This window comes from Balaenoptera musculus, chromosome 1 (genome assembly GCF_009873245.2).
Source record: "Balaenoptera musculus isolate JJ_BM4_2016_0621 chromosome 1, mBalMus1.pri.v3, whole genome shotgun sequence".
NCBI lineage: Eukaryota > Metazoa > Chordata > Mammalia > Artiodactyla > Balaenopteridae > Balaenoptera > Balaenoptera musculus.
This window is the reverse complement of record NC_045785.1, coordinates 86,236,172-86,253,103: the sequence shown is the minus strand read 5'-3', so window position 1 is coordinate 86,253,103 and position 16,932 is coordinate 86,236,172. Positions and strand designations below refer to the sequence as shown.

The following is a 16,932-nucleotide window of genomic DNA, read 5'->3' as shown; positions in this document are numbered from 1 at the left end:
AGCCTTAACAGAAGTAAGCAGGACGAGTTACAGGAGAAGAGAGGACGATGGAGGGAGAAAAGAGGGACGTCTGGAGTACAGATACACTCAAAGATGAGGAGAATATTTTCTGGATTGAGACCGTCTCTAAATGAAATCGTTCCCCTCTCCCCAGCAAGCTCTAGAACAAAACATGAAGACCAATTCTTCAAAAGAGCTTCACATTTTAGAATAATTTTTTAAAACAGACATTAGAACGGACTGCCCTGCAAAAATACAACCTTGATTTTGTACCACCTACAGGACTTGCTACTTGCAGCTTCTGTCTGTAGAAATTTTTGCTCACTTCCATCCCGGGCCCCCTTTCTCTTCGCCCCCGCCCCCAGGGACTGTCAATTCTCAGAAGACCACTGCCCTTGCCTGCTCCCGCCTATTTGTTGGATGGCCTGAGGAACATTTACTACTACCTTATCCCTGAGGAATTCTGAAGATGCAGCTGCCCATAAGACAATGTTTCTGCACCTCGCAGGGCTCCTGCGGAAGGAGAGAAAAGGAGTAATTAGTTACTTAGAGCGCCGACTGTTTTTACCCTTAATCACATCTGGCCCCTACGTACCTAGCTCAGCCTTTAACAGTTTACACAGCAAAGGCCAGTCCCCAGAGCGAGCGCTCTCTCCCTCCCTTCCTTCCGCGAGTAGAAGGAAAACAAGCTGCTAGGCTGGGGGGCGGAGGCGGGAGACGGAGGGCGGGCTCCTTCCCGCCACTCGGCCCACGGTTCGGCGCGCTGGGAACCGCGGGGCCGAGCGCGCAGCCCCGCCCCGGGGGCGTCACCGCCCGGCGCCCGCCCCGTCCCCGCGCCGCCTGCCTTCTGCTTTCCATATCCACAGGCGCTCGGGAAAGCTGTTGCTTTGGTCTCCGGCTGGAGCCTGAGGACGCGGGGAGGGTTCGTCTGTAGGAGACTCCAGGCTGTGGGCAACGCCATGGCCGCTGTGCTAAGCAAGGACGTGGTGGACATCGAGGTACCGACTGCGCGCGGGCTCGCCTAGGGAGCGCGGGGGACGCAGCTGGCGGGTGCCCGGAAGGCCGCCGCGGCCACCGCAGGGCCGGGGAAAGTGGGAGAGGCGGGAAACTTTGCCTCCGCGGGAGGTCTGCGGGGGAGGCGGAGGAGCGAGGACCCAGAGACCCGTGTGGGCTGGCAGGGAGGGAAGTGGGGGGCCCGCGACGGTAGGGGTGTTCTTTGGCTTGGGACCTGGCTGTTTACTTCGGAGTGGGGGTTAAAGAAGTCCCTGAGTGGCAGTGACTGAAGAACCACGAGTGTTCGAGAGAGATGGATTTTCTCAAAGGAGCGCTCATGTCTCACGCAGTCTATCCCGCACCTTCCCCTTTGCCCCTGTAAGCGTTTCGCGTTTCCAGACACCTCCAGTCTGCTGCCCCACCTCCAGTCGCGGAATTCTGCATATTTGCAAAGTATAGAAATAAAGATCTGTGTGTCAGCTAGAGCAGCCCCTGCTAGCCTTAGTATTGCTTATGAAAATAACATAGGGAAGAATGGGATAAGGTATTGAAAGCATGAAAAATACAGTGCCTTCAGAAATACAAAATAAACTGTATTTTCCTCTCGTCAGCAGTTTTTGATTCTCTCTTGCACTCTCTTTCTGTAAAAATGTCATCTTTCTTCCTGTGAATAAAGTCCTCCCTGAAATACATGACCATTTCCTTTGACTTCTCCCTAAGACCTTTATGTATGCGATGAGACAGATATAATAACAAACAGTGATTTTAGACGTACTAACCCAATGTCGGCACGTTTGAGCTAAAATAAACTGCTTTGTAGTTTTTTGTTGTGTTTTGTTTGGGGCTTTTAAAAATTTGAGTCTCCTACGCTGGTAAAACGTGTGTATGTGCACGCCTGTGTTTTCCCTAGAATGAAAAAATTTTCCTTTCCTCAGTCCTTTCAGTGGCTTAAGTAAAATTTTAAAACCACCTGTTTGCAGAAGAGCTGCTTTTTGCCATTGTGTTGCCACTGTGTTATCTCTGTCAGTGATTGAAGGAACTTTGTGTTCTGTTTGGGGGATGGTAGTAGTGTTTTCTCCAGATTCCATACATTGGTTTGAAAAATCCACTCTAGTAATAAGAGCCAAAGTATATTATGTGGACATGTCTACTTAATTTACTTGTGGTTTCTCTTGTGGATAGTTTACTTTTTCATATTGATCAATATGATATATTTAACCCAATATTTATTCATGCACAGGGTAAAAGATACTTGATTTACGTCATTGTCCTTTTTGGTCCTTGTTACTTTGACTTCACCAAATGCCCCCTCTGCCCCCCCCCCCCCCCCCCCCGCCTTTTGAAGCAAAGTCAAATAGTAAGTTTCTGACAGTGTTAGGCAGTAGTGATGTACTGATTTCAGAGATAAGAATGTCAGAGGGCAGATGGCTTTTGGCTTTTGAATTTATCTGTATCTCTTTTGCAGTTGTCCATGAAATCAGTTCATAACCATATTACACTAAGGAAAAAGATGCCAGTGAAACATTAATGACCACTTAATTTCTTGAATTGTTTCAACTAAGACCATTTAAGAAAGTCAAACCCTCACATTTACTCCCCTTAATCTAAACTTAGTTGGCTCGATATTACTTGTGATATAGAATAGTGGCATTCAAGCTTTTTCACCTTTTATGTAGTTCATATATGCACCACACTTTAATCAGTAACATCTTTCATCATGCATGGGAATTTTCTTTTCCCTCAAAGTAATACCCACGATTCAGGAGCTAGAGTACCATGAAAGGGTGTGAAATTAATCATTAAAATATAATGCAGTGAGGAAAAATACATTAAATCTAGAGGAACACATCCAAGCATAGATATCTCAGGTGATCCTATTGACTCACCAAAGCTCATTTTTTTTTTTTTTGGAAGAGTCAGAATGAATTATGAAGGTTCAATTTTCTATCAAATTTGAATGTATACATTGGATTTGCCTTTTTTGAATGAATTCTTTAAAATCATTGTCTAGAGATTGATCTGCTTGTGACCATTGCCTTGTCTCAAATATGTGGAGAAGCATGTAATCTTTAAAAAAAATTATCTGTATAAAACAGTGTTCAGTTGATAAATGTGAAAAGAACAGAAGGTGATGGTGACAACCCGCTATGATAGTGACTTAATTTTCTCCTTAAGCTACCTATAGAACCTCAGGTTTCAGTGAAGCAGCCAAGAAATATTTTTGTTTCTGGGGACAAAAGTTATTGAGGTTTACAAAGTTGTTTTGTGTGCTCACTCCATATTTCTAGCCTCAATCCAATAGCGCATCAGGGTTTGAAGGGTTGGGAGCATAAAAAACAGTCAGAAGGTCACCAGACTCCAAAAGTGAAATATTCCTGGGCTGGAAGATAGGCATAGCAAGGATGCATTAGTAGGTAATAGATACTGGGCAATAGAATCTAGCTCATACACTAAAAAATTATTGTAGTAATGGTAGCAGATGTATGAGAAGTCAGACATTTTTCCAGACCTATTAATGTGGTTCAGGGCCTGGGATCTGGAGCAAACTGCCTGTGGTTGAGGTCTATTTCTACCCCTTTTTAGACAGGTGACTTTGTTTAGGTTACGTAGCTTCTCTGTGTCACATCTGCACAATCTGCTAAGTCAGGAAAATAATCATAGACAAGATAATAAACAAGATATAAAATAGACAAGATATAAACATAGACAAGATGTAAAATTAATAAATAAATGTCACAACTTCACATCTTGTTAGGAAAAGGACAAAGCATGTTAAAAAATAAAAATATAGAACAACTATCTTAGGAAAATCACTGCCTGTGAAATAACTGCTATTTTAAAGTTCATTAATGGTAGCTATATACTTTTAAAAGTTATTTTGCTTTGTGGGCTTACTTTTTGGATATAGCTAAATTTTGTCAAGAATGACTTTTGAATACAAATTCTCCTGGGAAGGTTTCAAGAAAGGTGAATATCAGACATTGATCACTTTCCCTGACCTCAGCAATACCTTAACAGTAATTCATTTAGTTTGAACTGACAACTGGTCTGTTGTCAATATCTGCACTTTTAAAAGCAAGTAAGAATGATTTTGGAAGAGTTCACTTTTGTTCAATGTCTTGTTCCCCTCCACTGACATGGGTAATTGAGAATTTACTGTAAAAGTATAGCAGAATGAAAATGTATGCAGGTACAGTGAGCTTTTAATTAATTCTTTGGATATTAGTAATTTTGGTAAGTATTTATAGCTGAACTAAATTGCTGTCTACCCCTTTACTGTTTCCACAATCCCAAGTCAAGGTCTATTCTTAGAATTATCAGTTAATGACTCATAAGGGGTTATAAGCTCATTTCAAATTTATCTTGAATAAAAAAAGGATTTCACTCCAATGTCCACAAAATCATAATGCTTTTAGAGTTATATAGAAATGGTTTCTGAATTACCGATACTGTGACTTCTATTCATTTGAGAAGATAATCTAGAATTTTCTGTGTTTATTAATTGAGAAAATAAGATAATAAAATGATGGCTTTGGGAAATGGCAGTATAATGAAACAACTTGGAGAAAGTAAATTTTCAGGAGAATTTTGAAAAAAGGCTTCTGAATTGGTAGAGATGGCAAAAGATATTTCAGATTGCCCTTTATCATAACTGCTTTTGCCCCTGGGGAGGGAGGTGGTTCATAGATCCAAAGGAGAGAATAAGGATTCAACTTTGCAGAAGTTATGGGTTACTTATTTATTTATTTAAACTTAAATGTTTTTTACTGCATCCGTTTTTGTCTCCTTCCTTTTATTGATTGGGCACAAGAAATCTCTGGGAATGCTATCTTGACTTGCCAAGGCTTTTAAAGCATTAAAAAAATTTTTTAAAAAAAATTTGTTTTGTGAGTTTGAGTTGTTAAAAATGTTATTGTTCTCCTTTTTTTAAGCTGTCCCGTGGACAATACTTAATTTTATTTTAAAGTATTTCTCCTTTCTAAGGAACTTACCTGGGCAGTAGAAATGTGTCTGATTATGTGATTTGGAAAGTTACTCCAAATTTGGAGAGTTATTCCAATGATAGCTCCTTGCAGTTTTAAGGTACTACACATTCCTATAGTTAAGAATGGTTATATATGTATTTCATTACAGTTTTAAAAAAAATTTTACCTCCTACACATGAGGTAGATGGCTAGTTTCAGTGGTTTAATTAAAAACTGTGAGATTAATGACTAATGATGAATCTATCACTAGGGAGATTTTTAGATTGGATCTGCTTAATCTTAATCATAGCAGGTAGTGTTGACTGATTGCCTCATTGTTAAAATGTGCTAAAGTTCAGTAGTCTCCTTTCTTACATTCTAGAAGGAAAACCCAGTTTTGGAAAGCTCTACATTTACAGTAAGGAATTAGTAAGAATACCAAGAAGATCTCTAGTCAGAATGCTGAGATAATTGGATGATCATTAAGCAATCATATCTTTCCTAAACTATTGGAATACAGCATTTTACCAAACTCTGTATATAAACAAGCAACAACACAAGAGCTGAAAAATAGACCTTCCAATAAGGTAAACATGTGTGGTCACTGTGGGAGAATTCTAGTAATTAGCATAAAGTTAAGTCACAAAATTAGAAACACTAAAATTGAAGACAATGAGACTAAAAAAAAATTGTCATGAAATAATGTGACAAAGGAACTGTAAGAGATTTGATATAGTCTAGGCTTCAATGTGGCTAAAGAGATTGAAAAGTAGAATTGGCCAATTTGCTTTTCTGCCTCTTAGCTAAATGGACACAATGATAAATAGGAGGAAGAAATCTTCAGTCCTTAAAACTGTAAGGAAAGTTCTGGTCATTTATATCCTGCCTTAATTAAAAAATATTTAATAAGGCATTCTAAGGTTATAAATTTATCTGATTTTGATTTTCAGATGTGACATGTTTGCCTTCTGGACTTCATTTGCTCTTAATCCTCCATGTTAAGACAGAAGGTATTTTTTGGCCTCAAACATCAATAATGTGGGTGTTCACAGATATCCTGGAGCCAATTATACTACTGATAACTCTTAATAGGATTATGTCTTTCCTGTGGTTTATAATTATTACTGCTTCCATTGCTTTTAATTAAAATGTTATACTAGTAGATATGAAACATCTGTATTTAACTCAACATATAACTTCTTTCAGACTCTTCACCACAGTTATCTATATATTGATGTTAGGAACTCATTATTTTTGTATAAAAATTTTTATTTTGTATTTCACAAAATCAAGCTTCATTTCATGGTTAGTTTGAAAAATAAACCAAAACAAACAAACAAAAATTGTGTTAAAACAGCCCTGAATCCTGGCACTATTATTTTTTTATTTGTGTGATTGTGGTCAAGTTGTTTCCCGGACTATCATTTCGTCCTCTGTCAGTTGGTTTTAATCTTAATTTATTTCATGCAATAAATTAAGGATTTAATTTATTAAGTTTAATTTTATTTAATAAATAAGGATTAATTGGAGTCATGTACATATAATGCCTTAGACAGCATCTGTCACTTAAAATATGTGCTTTTTGAAAGGTAGTAGTTATTGTAAATGTTATTATTGCATATATCATCTGTGTTATGTAAATGTCATTTGGCTAGAATGTTGTTCAACTCCAAGAATTAACTAGTGGTATCAAAAGCTGTTAAAATATGTGAAGAAAGGGAGAGTTAATGAAGTTAAAAGAATTATGAGTGAGGCTTATTACAGATTAAAAAATGTTGCAGACATGACTTATGAGAAAATTCCTGAATTCTTTTGGTCAGTATTACCAATGAGATGGGGGAGTTTTTAAAATTCAGGTCAAATTAAAGAGACCCTCTTCATTTTGAGTTTTATTTCTATTTAAAAAATTTTTTTTAATACTCACTGTATTACCAACCCTCTAGTGTAAGCTGCAGGAGATTCAAAGGAAGTATGTGGCACAGGCTTTGTCTATATAGAATTATCCACATCTAAATCTCTGGGGAATAAGACTCAGATTCAGCATTGACTGTTCTCCTACCCTCTAACCCTTGCTGTTTTACTGCAGTGTACATATGGATTGATTTTCTGGTGTTTTTCTGAGTGTTTTTGTGACTAGATCAGGCCCAAGCATTGGTGAAAATGATTTCTTGGCATTCTCAATGATATGTAGAAGGGATTGGTGTTATCCTTTTCTGAAAAGAAATCCCTATACAATTATTTTAAGAAAAAGTGTCCAACTCCATATCTCTTTGTGTAAACTGGACTAAACTTATAGTTTCTCTAAGTGAGCATATTAGCTTCAAAGGAAGTTTCTTTCTGGACTTCTAAGCATCCCTGCACACACTATATTTGTATTTATAACTTTTTTAATTCCTAGGAAGGAGGGAATTGGAGATCAACCTATTTTGCACCAGGAAAAGGTAAAGTGTGCCCTTTCTAAAGGATGACTCAGATAATAAACTTTTTATACTAGGTTATAGTAATTTAATTTCTTTGAGGATTTCAGCTTGGTTGTGTAATAGCATCCTCACTATCTTCTACCTCTATCATAATAATTAAAGAGACAATCCGTGTCCCTACCTCCCAGGTGCTTGGAAATTGATATTATGAGTGCTTATGAATGTCCCCTTGAGGCACTCCTGGCTAGGCCACTTTGAAGAAAAATCTCTTCATCAATAATGAAGCCCTGAGGGCCACTTCTCAGGGGACCCACACAAAATTACATGTCAACTCCAGGCCTGATTTATACAGATGGTGCTCAAGGATGGAGCCTGACTGCACTTCTCCCTCCCGCAATATTTTATTACCTACCACTCTCTGCTGATCCTCCCCATGCCCTTCCCCACTTTCACCTCTCTTCCAAGACTTCATCCTCCAGTTTTCAACTTGTTTTACCTACTGAAGATTGACTCATCTAAGTAGATCTGTTTGTTTAGTCTTTGTGAAATCCTTTGAATGATATTAAAAATTGACCATAGTAGCATGTTAAAACTTTAGAAATGTTAGTATGTTTAATTAAAGGCCAAGAGGAAGTCTTCAGCAAAACAATAGAAGATAATGTGTATTTACTATATGTTAATTAAGATAAGTATCCTGGGATAGGGGCCAAGCCTGGGGATATTTTTGCTCCATAAGTGAGATCCCTTGCTGTCTGACCTTGTGGAAATCATTCAACCACTGTGAAGAGTTTGCTGATTCCTCAATGAGTTTGCTATTGATCAGTCTTTTACAGATGGTTTGTGATACAATATGGCAATGGTGAAATCGTTTGGAAACGTGACCTGCTGGGTGATCATATTAAGGAAATGCAAGGTAGTGGTGTAGAGCTACTGTATTTTACATGCTAGGTAGGATTAAGTGCACCATTTATACCAGCTATATGGATTTGATATACTTATTCACCTGATTTTTAAACTTTCTTCATGCTTGCCTGCTTCCTTTTCTTTTTTAATCAAATGAATGAGTTAAGTCTAAATCTCTCCTGAGCACACAGAAAAAGTCCGATCCTTCTTTATATGTCTGGAGTTCTGTGAGGGTAATCTGGAATTAATAAATTCATATTTTTGTGTGTCTGTAGAGTGATGCTGTATTTAACTAGGAATTAAGACCAGAGATTCCAGAAAGGAATCAGTTTTTCCAGTGTGCTTTTTGACTGATAACTGTCAGTGGAAACTAGAGTACAGATAGTGGATCCGCAGCCCCACAGAAATTCAAGTTACCTTTCTCTGACTCTTTGCACCACAGTGTCCTCAAAGCTTTGGGAATCTTCTTCCAAATGTTCTTCCATGACAGATTTTGGGGAGTGCTGGTGAAAAGTTTGAAATCCTTGGTAATTCAAAGAAGAAAAAGTCATTCAGTTCTCTTCACAGATCCTTAGGATTAAAGCATAACAACATTCACAGCAAAATACTCTTTTTTGGGAGGTTAATTTTCATTAATTTTTAAAAATTTCTCTAACTTAATTTTAATTATTTTTCATGATCATTACAGAAGATTTAAAAGATGCAAAAAAAAAATGAAAAGAAGATCCCAAACATACAGTCACACCACATGAAACAGTCATGCTGATAGTAATATAGTATTTTCCTATACATGAGGTTTTTTTCCCTAAATAGTTTAATCACGTATAATATTCATCTAGGTATAGTTGATTTACAATATTGTATTAGTTTCAGGTGTATAACATAGTGATTCAAAGTTTTTATAGATTATACTCCATTTAAAGTTATTATAAAATATTGGCTATATTCCCTGTGCTGTACAATATAACCTTGTAGCTTATTTATTTTACACATAGTATTTTGTATCTCTTAATCCCCTACCCTTATCTTGCCCCTTTCTGATTCCTTCTCCCTACTGGTAACCACTAGTTCTCTGTATCAGTGACTATGTTTCTTTTTTTGTTATTTTCATTCATTTGCTGTGTTTTATTTTATTTTTTGATTCCACATGTAAGTGATAACATACAGTACTTGTCTTTCTCTGTCTGACTTATTTCACTAAGCATGATACCCTCAAGGTCCATCCATGTCATTGCAAATGGAAAAATTGGCAAAATTTCATTCTCTGTTTTGGCTGAGTAATATTCCATTATACACACACATGCACGCACACATGCACACACACACGTGTGTGCACGGCCCCACCCACCAGCAAGCAGGCTGCCTTAAGACCCCCTGAACCCACAGCCTCCCCTGGGCATGGCCCTGTCCATCAGAGGGCCTAAGACTTGATGCCACACACCAGGGAGCAGGCACTAGAACTGGGACACCCCAGCACCCTTCAACCAGAGACTCAAGGACCCAGCTCTTTCCTCCCGTGGACAGGTACTAGTTCCAGAACCCCCTGGGTCCCACCCCACCCACCAGTACTTGGACACCAGTCCCAGGTCAGTTGCACCTGGCAGCCTGCCATGGCAGGACCCAGCTCACTTACCAGCAGGCCACCACCAGCACTGGGACCCAGTGGGCCCTGACCCGTCCTACCAGCAGGCTAACACCAGCTCTGAGAAACCTTGGGCCCCTCAGCCAGCCACCCCAGGGCTGGCCACTCACCAGTGGGTTAACACAAGCCTTGGGACACCCTGGGGCCCTGCAGTCAGAGACCCTGGGACTTGGCTCTGCCCAACAGTGAGCTGGCACTAGCCCTGGGACCCCATGGGCCCTGGACCTACCTACCAGTGTCCAGCACAAGCCTCAGGCCCCGCCAACCCTGGCCCCACCTACCAGCAGGCCAATATCAGTTCTGAGATATCTTGGACTCCTCAGCCAGCTGCCCTGATTTCCAGCTTCACTCACCAGCACACCCCCACCAGGTTTGGGACACCCAGAAACCCACAGCCTGCCATGTCAGGAACCGGCACCACAAACTAGCAGACTGACACTAGATCCAGGAACCTTAGCTCTGCACACCCACTCCAGAGCCCAGCTCTGCCTACCACTGAGCCAGTACTAGTACCAGGACCCCCTGGGGTTCCACAGCCAGCTGTCTTGTGACCCAGTGCTGCCAACCAGTAGCCAGCAGCATCTGCACAAGGCAAGGCCTGGCAACCAACTGGACGAAGGGCTGGCCACGCCTACCAGGCCATCCACAGTAGTCAGCCTGCCACAACAGAAGTACCCATGCAGCCTTCATAGAGGCACCACTAATGCATATAGCTCTGGTGATCAGAGGGGAGTATACTGCTGGGATGCATAAGGCATCTCCTACAGAAGGCCACTTTTCCCAGGTCAGGAAACATAACCAAGCTACCAGATACATAGAAATAAATACAGCAACTTAGGCAAAATGAGGTGACAGAGGAACATGTTCCAAACAAAGGAGCAACGTAAAACCCCAGAAGAAAAACTAAGTGAAGAGATAGACAGTCTTCCAGATAAAGAGTTCAAGGTAATGATTGTGAAGATGATCAAAGAACTTGAGAGAAGAATGGATGATCAAAGTGAGAAGTCAGAGGTTTATAACAAAGAGTTAGAAAATATAAAGAACAAAATAGAGGTGAAGAATACAATAATTGAGATGAAAAATACACTAGAAGGAATCAACAGTAAATGAAATGATACAGAGGAACAAATCAGTGAGCTGGAAGACAGAGTAGTGGAAATCACTGAAGCTGAACAGAAAAAAGAAAAAAGAATGAAAAGAAATGAGGACAGTTTAAGAGACCTCTAGGACAACATCAAGCTCACTGATATTCCCATTATAGTGGTCCCAGAAGAAGAGAGAGAGAAAGGGAAGAGAACATGTTTGAAGGTATCATAGGTGAAAAGTTCCCTAGCCTGGGAAAGTAAACAGACATCCAGGTCCAGGAAACACAGAGAGTCCCAAATAGGATCAACCCAAAGAGGACCACATGAAGACACACTGTAATTACAATGGCAAAAATTAAAGATAGAGAATATTAAAAGCAATGAGGGAAAAGCAACGAGTTATGTAGAAGGGAACTCCCATAGGCTATCAACTAACTTTTCTGCAGAAACACTGCAGGCATAATATATTTAAAGTGATGAAGGGGAAAACCTACAACCAAGAATACTCTACCCAGCAAGGCTTTCATTCAGATTTGATGGAGAAATCAAAAGTTTTTACAGACAAGCAAAGGAAAAAGAGTTCAGCACCACCAAGCCAGCTTTACAAGAAACGTTAAAGAGAGTTCTCTGGGGCTTCCCTGGTGGTGCAGTGTTTGAGCATCTGCCTGCCAATGCAGGGGACACGGGTTCGAGCCCTGGTCTGGGAAGATCCCACATGCCACAGAGCAACTGGACCCGTGAGCCACAATTACTGAGCCTGCGCGTCTGGAGCCTGTGCTCCGCAACAAGAGAGGCCGCAATAGTGAGAGGCCCGCCCACCACGATGAAGAGTGGCCCCCGCTTGCCACAACTGGAGAAAGCCCTCACACAGAAACAAAGACCCAACACAGCCATAAATAAATAAAAATCAAATAAATTAAAAAAAAAAAGCTTCAACAAAATTCTTAAAATGTTGTAAATATACTTGAGAGGGTGGCTTTAATGATTTATAGTGCATTTCAGTTCTGCCCTTCTAACCTACAGTGATTCAACTGAATTAAGCATCTTTAAAAAGTATTTTTTAAATGGAAAAGTGTCTCATTATTGGGTACAAAGACAGAAAGGACAAAATGGAATTGGAACCAATCACCCATTTGCCTCATCCTCCCACCACTGACACAAGGCTGTGGAACACTCAGGCATCTGGATGTCCTTTCCTTTGACGTGGATATGACTTGATTTGCACTCAGTCCTGATCTGATGCGTATTTCTAGATTGTGGCTTTACTGCCTGATGATGGTTCCTTATTTTTTCTGCCCTGGGAGAACAGGATGAGTAAGGTTGGCTCTCAAGTTGTTATCTTGAATGAGTAAATCTCAGGATGTGATTGCAAATGAATAAATGTAACACCAACTGCAGATGTCCCAACATGTGACCAAGGATGGAAACTTTTATATTGTAGCCCCACCTTCAAAATCACTCTGTCAGGCCAGAATCTCAAAGGATTCTTTCACCTTAGGTCTTTACATCAGAAGAATGAGTAGTGTGTGTGTGTGTGTGTGTGTGTGTGTGTGTGTACACACAAGCACATGTATGTTTGCAATTTTTTCCTTTTTCTTTTCCTCATAGTACTTAGGAAGAGGAAAGGGGCAGTTAGTGTAACTACTTTTGCCTCAACACAGTTTTCTCACATGACAAATTTAATGAAGCAAAACTTTTGTTTTTGTCTTAGATGTGTTAACCAAAATAACTTTTTAAAAAACATTTTCTTTTCTTTATTTTTATTTTTCAATTTTTTTAATCTTTTGGCTGTGCCTCGTGGCATGTGTGATCTTAATTCCTCGACCAGATATCCAACCTGTACCCCCTGCATTGGAAGCATGGAGTCTTAACCACTGGACCGCTAGGGAAGACCCAAAATAACTTTGATTCATGCTTCATTTTAAAGCTAAAATTTACTTGCAACCTGAACTCTGAACATTGGTATGCTTAAGCCTCTATATTTTTTGAAAGAGATAAAAACATTTGTAGAAGAAAATTCTCATATGTTCATGAATATTACTGCCCATCACCTCTTCACACCAAAACTAGACAGTAATAAACAAAACTTTAAAATACTTTTATACATGTTAAGATCATATTATCATGAAAGGATTCTAGAAGAGAAATTATCCACTGCAGGTATGACTGTTTTAAGGATTTGAAATATTTTTGAGTTGTATAAATTCATATGGCTGCTATCAGTGTATGAATGTGTATGAAATGATACCCTTTGAAGGTTAATATTGATTTTTAATTTTTAAATAAACAATTTGATGAAAACTCCTGTCTGATTAGTTCAATTTGCATTTATTTGAATATTGTAAGTTTGAACATTTTTCCACATTTTAAAATAGTTTGCATTTTCTTTTAAACAAATTATGTTAACAGAATTTTAATGTAGTAATAAAATAAGAGAAAATAAATACAAATAAGAACAGTAGAAATATCACCGATTTTAAGAAAATTAAGTGGTAATGAATTACAAAATCAGAACAAAACTAATGCTATTTTGGAAACATACCATCCACTAAAACTACCCTCAGATAAATTCAGAAATGGCAATAGATCAGTAGACTTAACCTATTAAAATATTTATTGGTAATATGTAATGGATCATTATTATTTATTTTAATTGTAATGAAAGGGTAGCATGGATTAGTGATTAAGAGTATAGGCTGTGGAAGGAAAGCACTAGTGTTTGTATCCTAGCTCTGCCACTTACTAGTTTTTGACCTTAGCAAATAACTTTAACTTTCTGTTTGTTTCCTTGCCTGAAAAATCGGGGCAGTAATAGTACCTATATCATAAGATTGTTGTATGGTTGAAGGAAATAGTGCATATTCAGTACTACATATTTTTAATAGTTCTAACGCATAGCAACTGTGTAATTAATGTCAGCTTTTAAAATATTAATAATGGCTACTAATTATTGTTTTGACTCCAATGGACTTTGTATCTCTGAATATGTTGTTGTGATATTTTAAAAACACAGAAATTTACTTTTTTTGTTTTGTCCATTTAAAAATATTTATAAATTTCTTACTATGTGCTAGGCACTGGTCTAGATTTCAGAAACACATCTGCAAACAAGACCAAAAAGATTTCTGCTCTCAATAAAATTGCATTACAGTAGACAAATAACAGACAGTAAAAAAGCTTTAAAATGTGTGGTAGTTTTAGACAGTATGACGAGTTTTGGTAAAAATAAACCAGAATAAAATGATGCAGAATGACTAGTAGAGCCTTCTTTACATGTAGCAGTCAGAGCAGGCTTCCTTATGGAGGTGACTTTTGAACTCAGACCTGAAAGATCAGAAGTCTGCCATGGCTTTTGAGTTAAAAAAGAAAGCAAATCAAAGAGGTAGGATAGAACTTAGTTTGAAGAGCAAAAAGAAGTAACCAGTGTGAGGGAGATACAGGTGTTGTATCTAATGGCATTAAGTTTGAAATCCCTATTTGATATCAAAGTGAAGATATCAAATAGGCAGCTGAAAATAAGCATCTGAAGATCAGTGAAGCAGTCCTAGTGGAGATAGATATTGCAGAATTATGGGGCTAAGACCACTTAGAGACAGTGGAACTGGACAAGGGGCTGAGGAGTCTCTGGTATCACAGAGACCAGGGAAAGAGGAAGGATGTGTTAAAGTAAGCTGTCTTTATTGCTATTGAGAGGGTAAGATGAGGGCATAAAGGTTCTTTAGTTTGTTAACATGGAGAAATTGTGAGCTTGACAATAGCTAGCTTGGAGAAAGGAGCCAATAAGAGTGGACTGAGAAGAGAACAGAATATAAGGAAGTGACAGTATGACAAGTGAAAACTCTGGGGAAAAATTCTGCTGTAAAGAGGAACATGGAAATGGGGAAGTAGCTGGAAGGGGATAAAAGCATATACACATGTTAATGGAAGAGGTCCAGTGGAAAGAGACACCAGTGTTGAATACATAGGAGGGATAATTACATGTATGAAAGGATTCTTTTGGTGAGAGGGAATAGGATTGATAATATAAGCATTGGAGTAGAAGAAAAGGTAGAGAGGTGGTATATTGGGTGGTGGGAAATTGAGGTAGTTCCCATCTGATGGTTTTTATTTTCTCAATAAGCGTATGAGGCAAGATGGTTAACTGAGGCTAAGAGGAAAATGGAATATAGATTTGAAGGACAGATGAAAGTATGAATAGATTTTCTGCAGAGTGGGAGAATGAAAACAATAAGTACAGTAGGATTGTTAGTCAGTGTTTGTTTTCCATTTGGAATTTGTCAAAAATTTAACATGAGAACAGTTAACATGAGAATTGGGAATTCTCCATCCACTTTTAGCTGCTTGGGTAGCTAGAGAACGTAGTTAAAGGGCTTAATTGGGTTCAGATTTGCCTGGGCAATGAAGTTGATGTGAGAGAGTTTGGGAAGGGAGTTAAGGATGTTTTGAAGACGAGGGAAGTCAGAATACCAGGGGTGCACTCAGTGGATTGGCAGTCTCAATAAGGTCAAAGAATTTTTGTAAGGGGGAAGAGTATAAGAGGTGAAGATTAGAGTGGTGTGTTTGAAATAATGCTTTTGGAGGTGGTGCAATAATTAATAACAACAAGGCTAAGGGAGACTGGTGGCTGAAGTGATGTGGAAGAAAAAAAAATTGTTGGTGAGACTGTTGAGTAAGAGGCAGATGCTGGATGATCTAAGTGGCTGTTGAAGTCACTGGACTGCTGAAAAGAATGGAGGGTATGGAAAGAAAACTCCATGTTAAATTTTCACTGAATTTGGGCAGAGGGTGGTGTGGTGACCCAGGGGTTGGTAGATGACAGGAACACAGAGTTATAAGGAGGAGAATACAGAGGAAAGATGATGTGAAGGTACATGAGGAAAGATGGCCATATGACTACAGAGACCGAGATTGGAGTGATGCATCTGCAAACGCCAGAGCCTCCAAGAGACAACCTACAGGTTTCAGAGGAAATATGGCCAGTTGACGCTTTAATTTCAGACTTATAGGCCTTAGAACTCTGAGCCTGTTGTTTTAAGCCACCCAGTTTGTGGTATTTTTTAATGGCAACCCTAGCAGATGAATACAGATTTTAATATGAATTGCAAAAAAGCTGGGATATTTGTGGAAGGAAGCAAGGGAAGGAAGGACGAGATTTTGGAAGTAGATATAGTAAGGCTAGGGATAACTAAAGTTTGTAAAAGAGAAGATCTTTATTCACATTCTTAGTTTAAGGAAGTAATTAGGGTTAAATATCATAATATATTTTAGAGAACCCTACATATGCTATTAAAGTCCTAGTTCTGCCACTGTATAGCTTTGTCAAATTAAGCTCATTTCCTCCGTATCTATAAAATGGAGATCATGATCATTGTCCTGTCTACCTCATACTATTATTGATTGGAACAAATGAATTAAGAACAAAGGCATCTGGAAGCTGATATTATCACGACGTTCTTTAACTTACAGACATGTACAGTCCTTGTATGAGGGGAAAATATGTTTATTATCAAATATGATAAAGAACCAAATAGATACATTCTAAAATTTACACTAAAAATTAAGTATGTATTTTTCCAAAGCTAAAGTTACCAACAAGGTATATACCTTCATTCAGTTTTATAAGTAATTGTTAAGTATCTGCTATATCCTAAGCACTACATTAAGTACCATGTGGGAACTGGCTAAGAAGATAAATGCGTCTTCCCTCAATGAGCTTATGACATCAGAATGGAATTTGAAGCAAATTCACAAATAAGTATAAATCAGGACAGAAAGTGAAAAGTGCTTGGGTGTGATGGTTCAGAATTATGGTGTTAGAATTAAAGTATGCATGTTATAAATCCACATTCATGCAGCTTGGTGATTTAGTTTTACACTATTTTCATTTTATTAAATAAATGATAGTAAAGAGATTCATGTAAGTT

At 38.6% G+C, this 16,932-nt stretch overlaps 1 protein-coding gene across 1 annotated transcript in view; it reads left to right on the top strand.

Moving 5' to 3' along the window:
• Positions 1-846: 846 nt before the first annotated feature.
• The window catches only part of DPYD (dihydropyrimidine dehydrogenase), a 794,060-nt gene continuing 777,974 nt past the window's right edge, over positions 847-16,932 (top strand). Inside the window, 1 exon segment of the mRNA XM_036825276.1 lies at positions 847-998. Coding sequence (XP_036681171.1) covers positions 960-998 — 39 coding nt within the window. The 5' untranslated portion in view covers positions 847-959.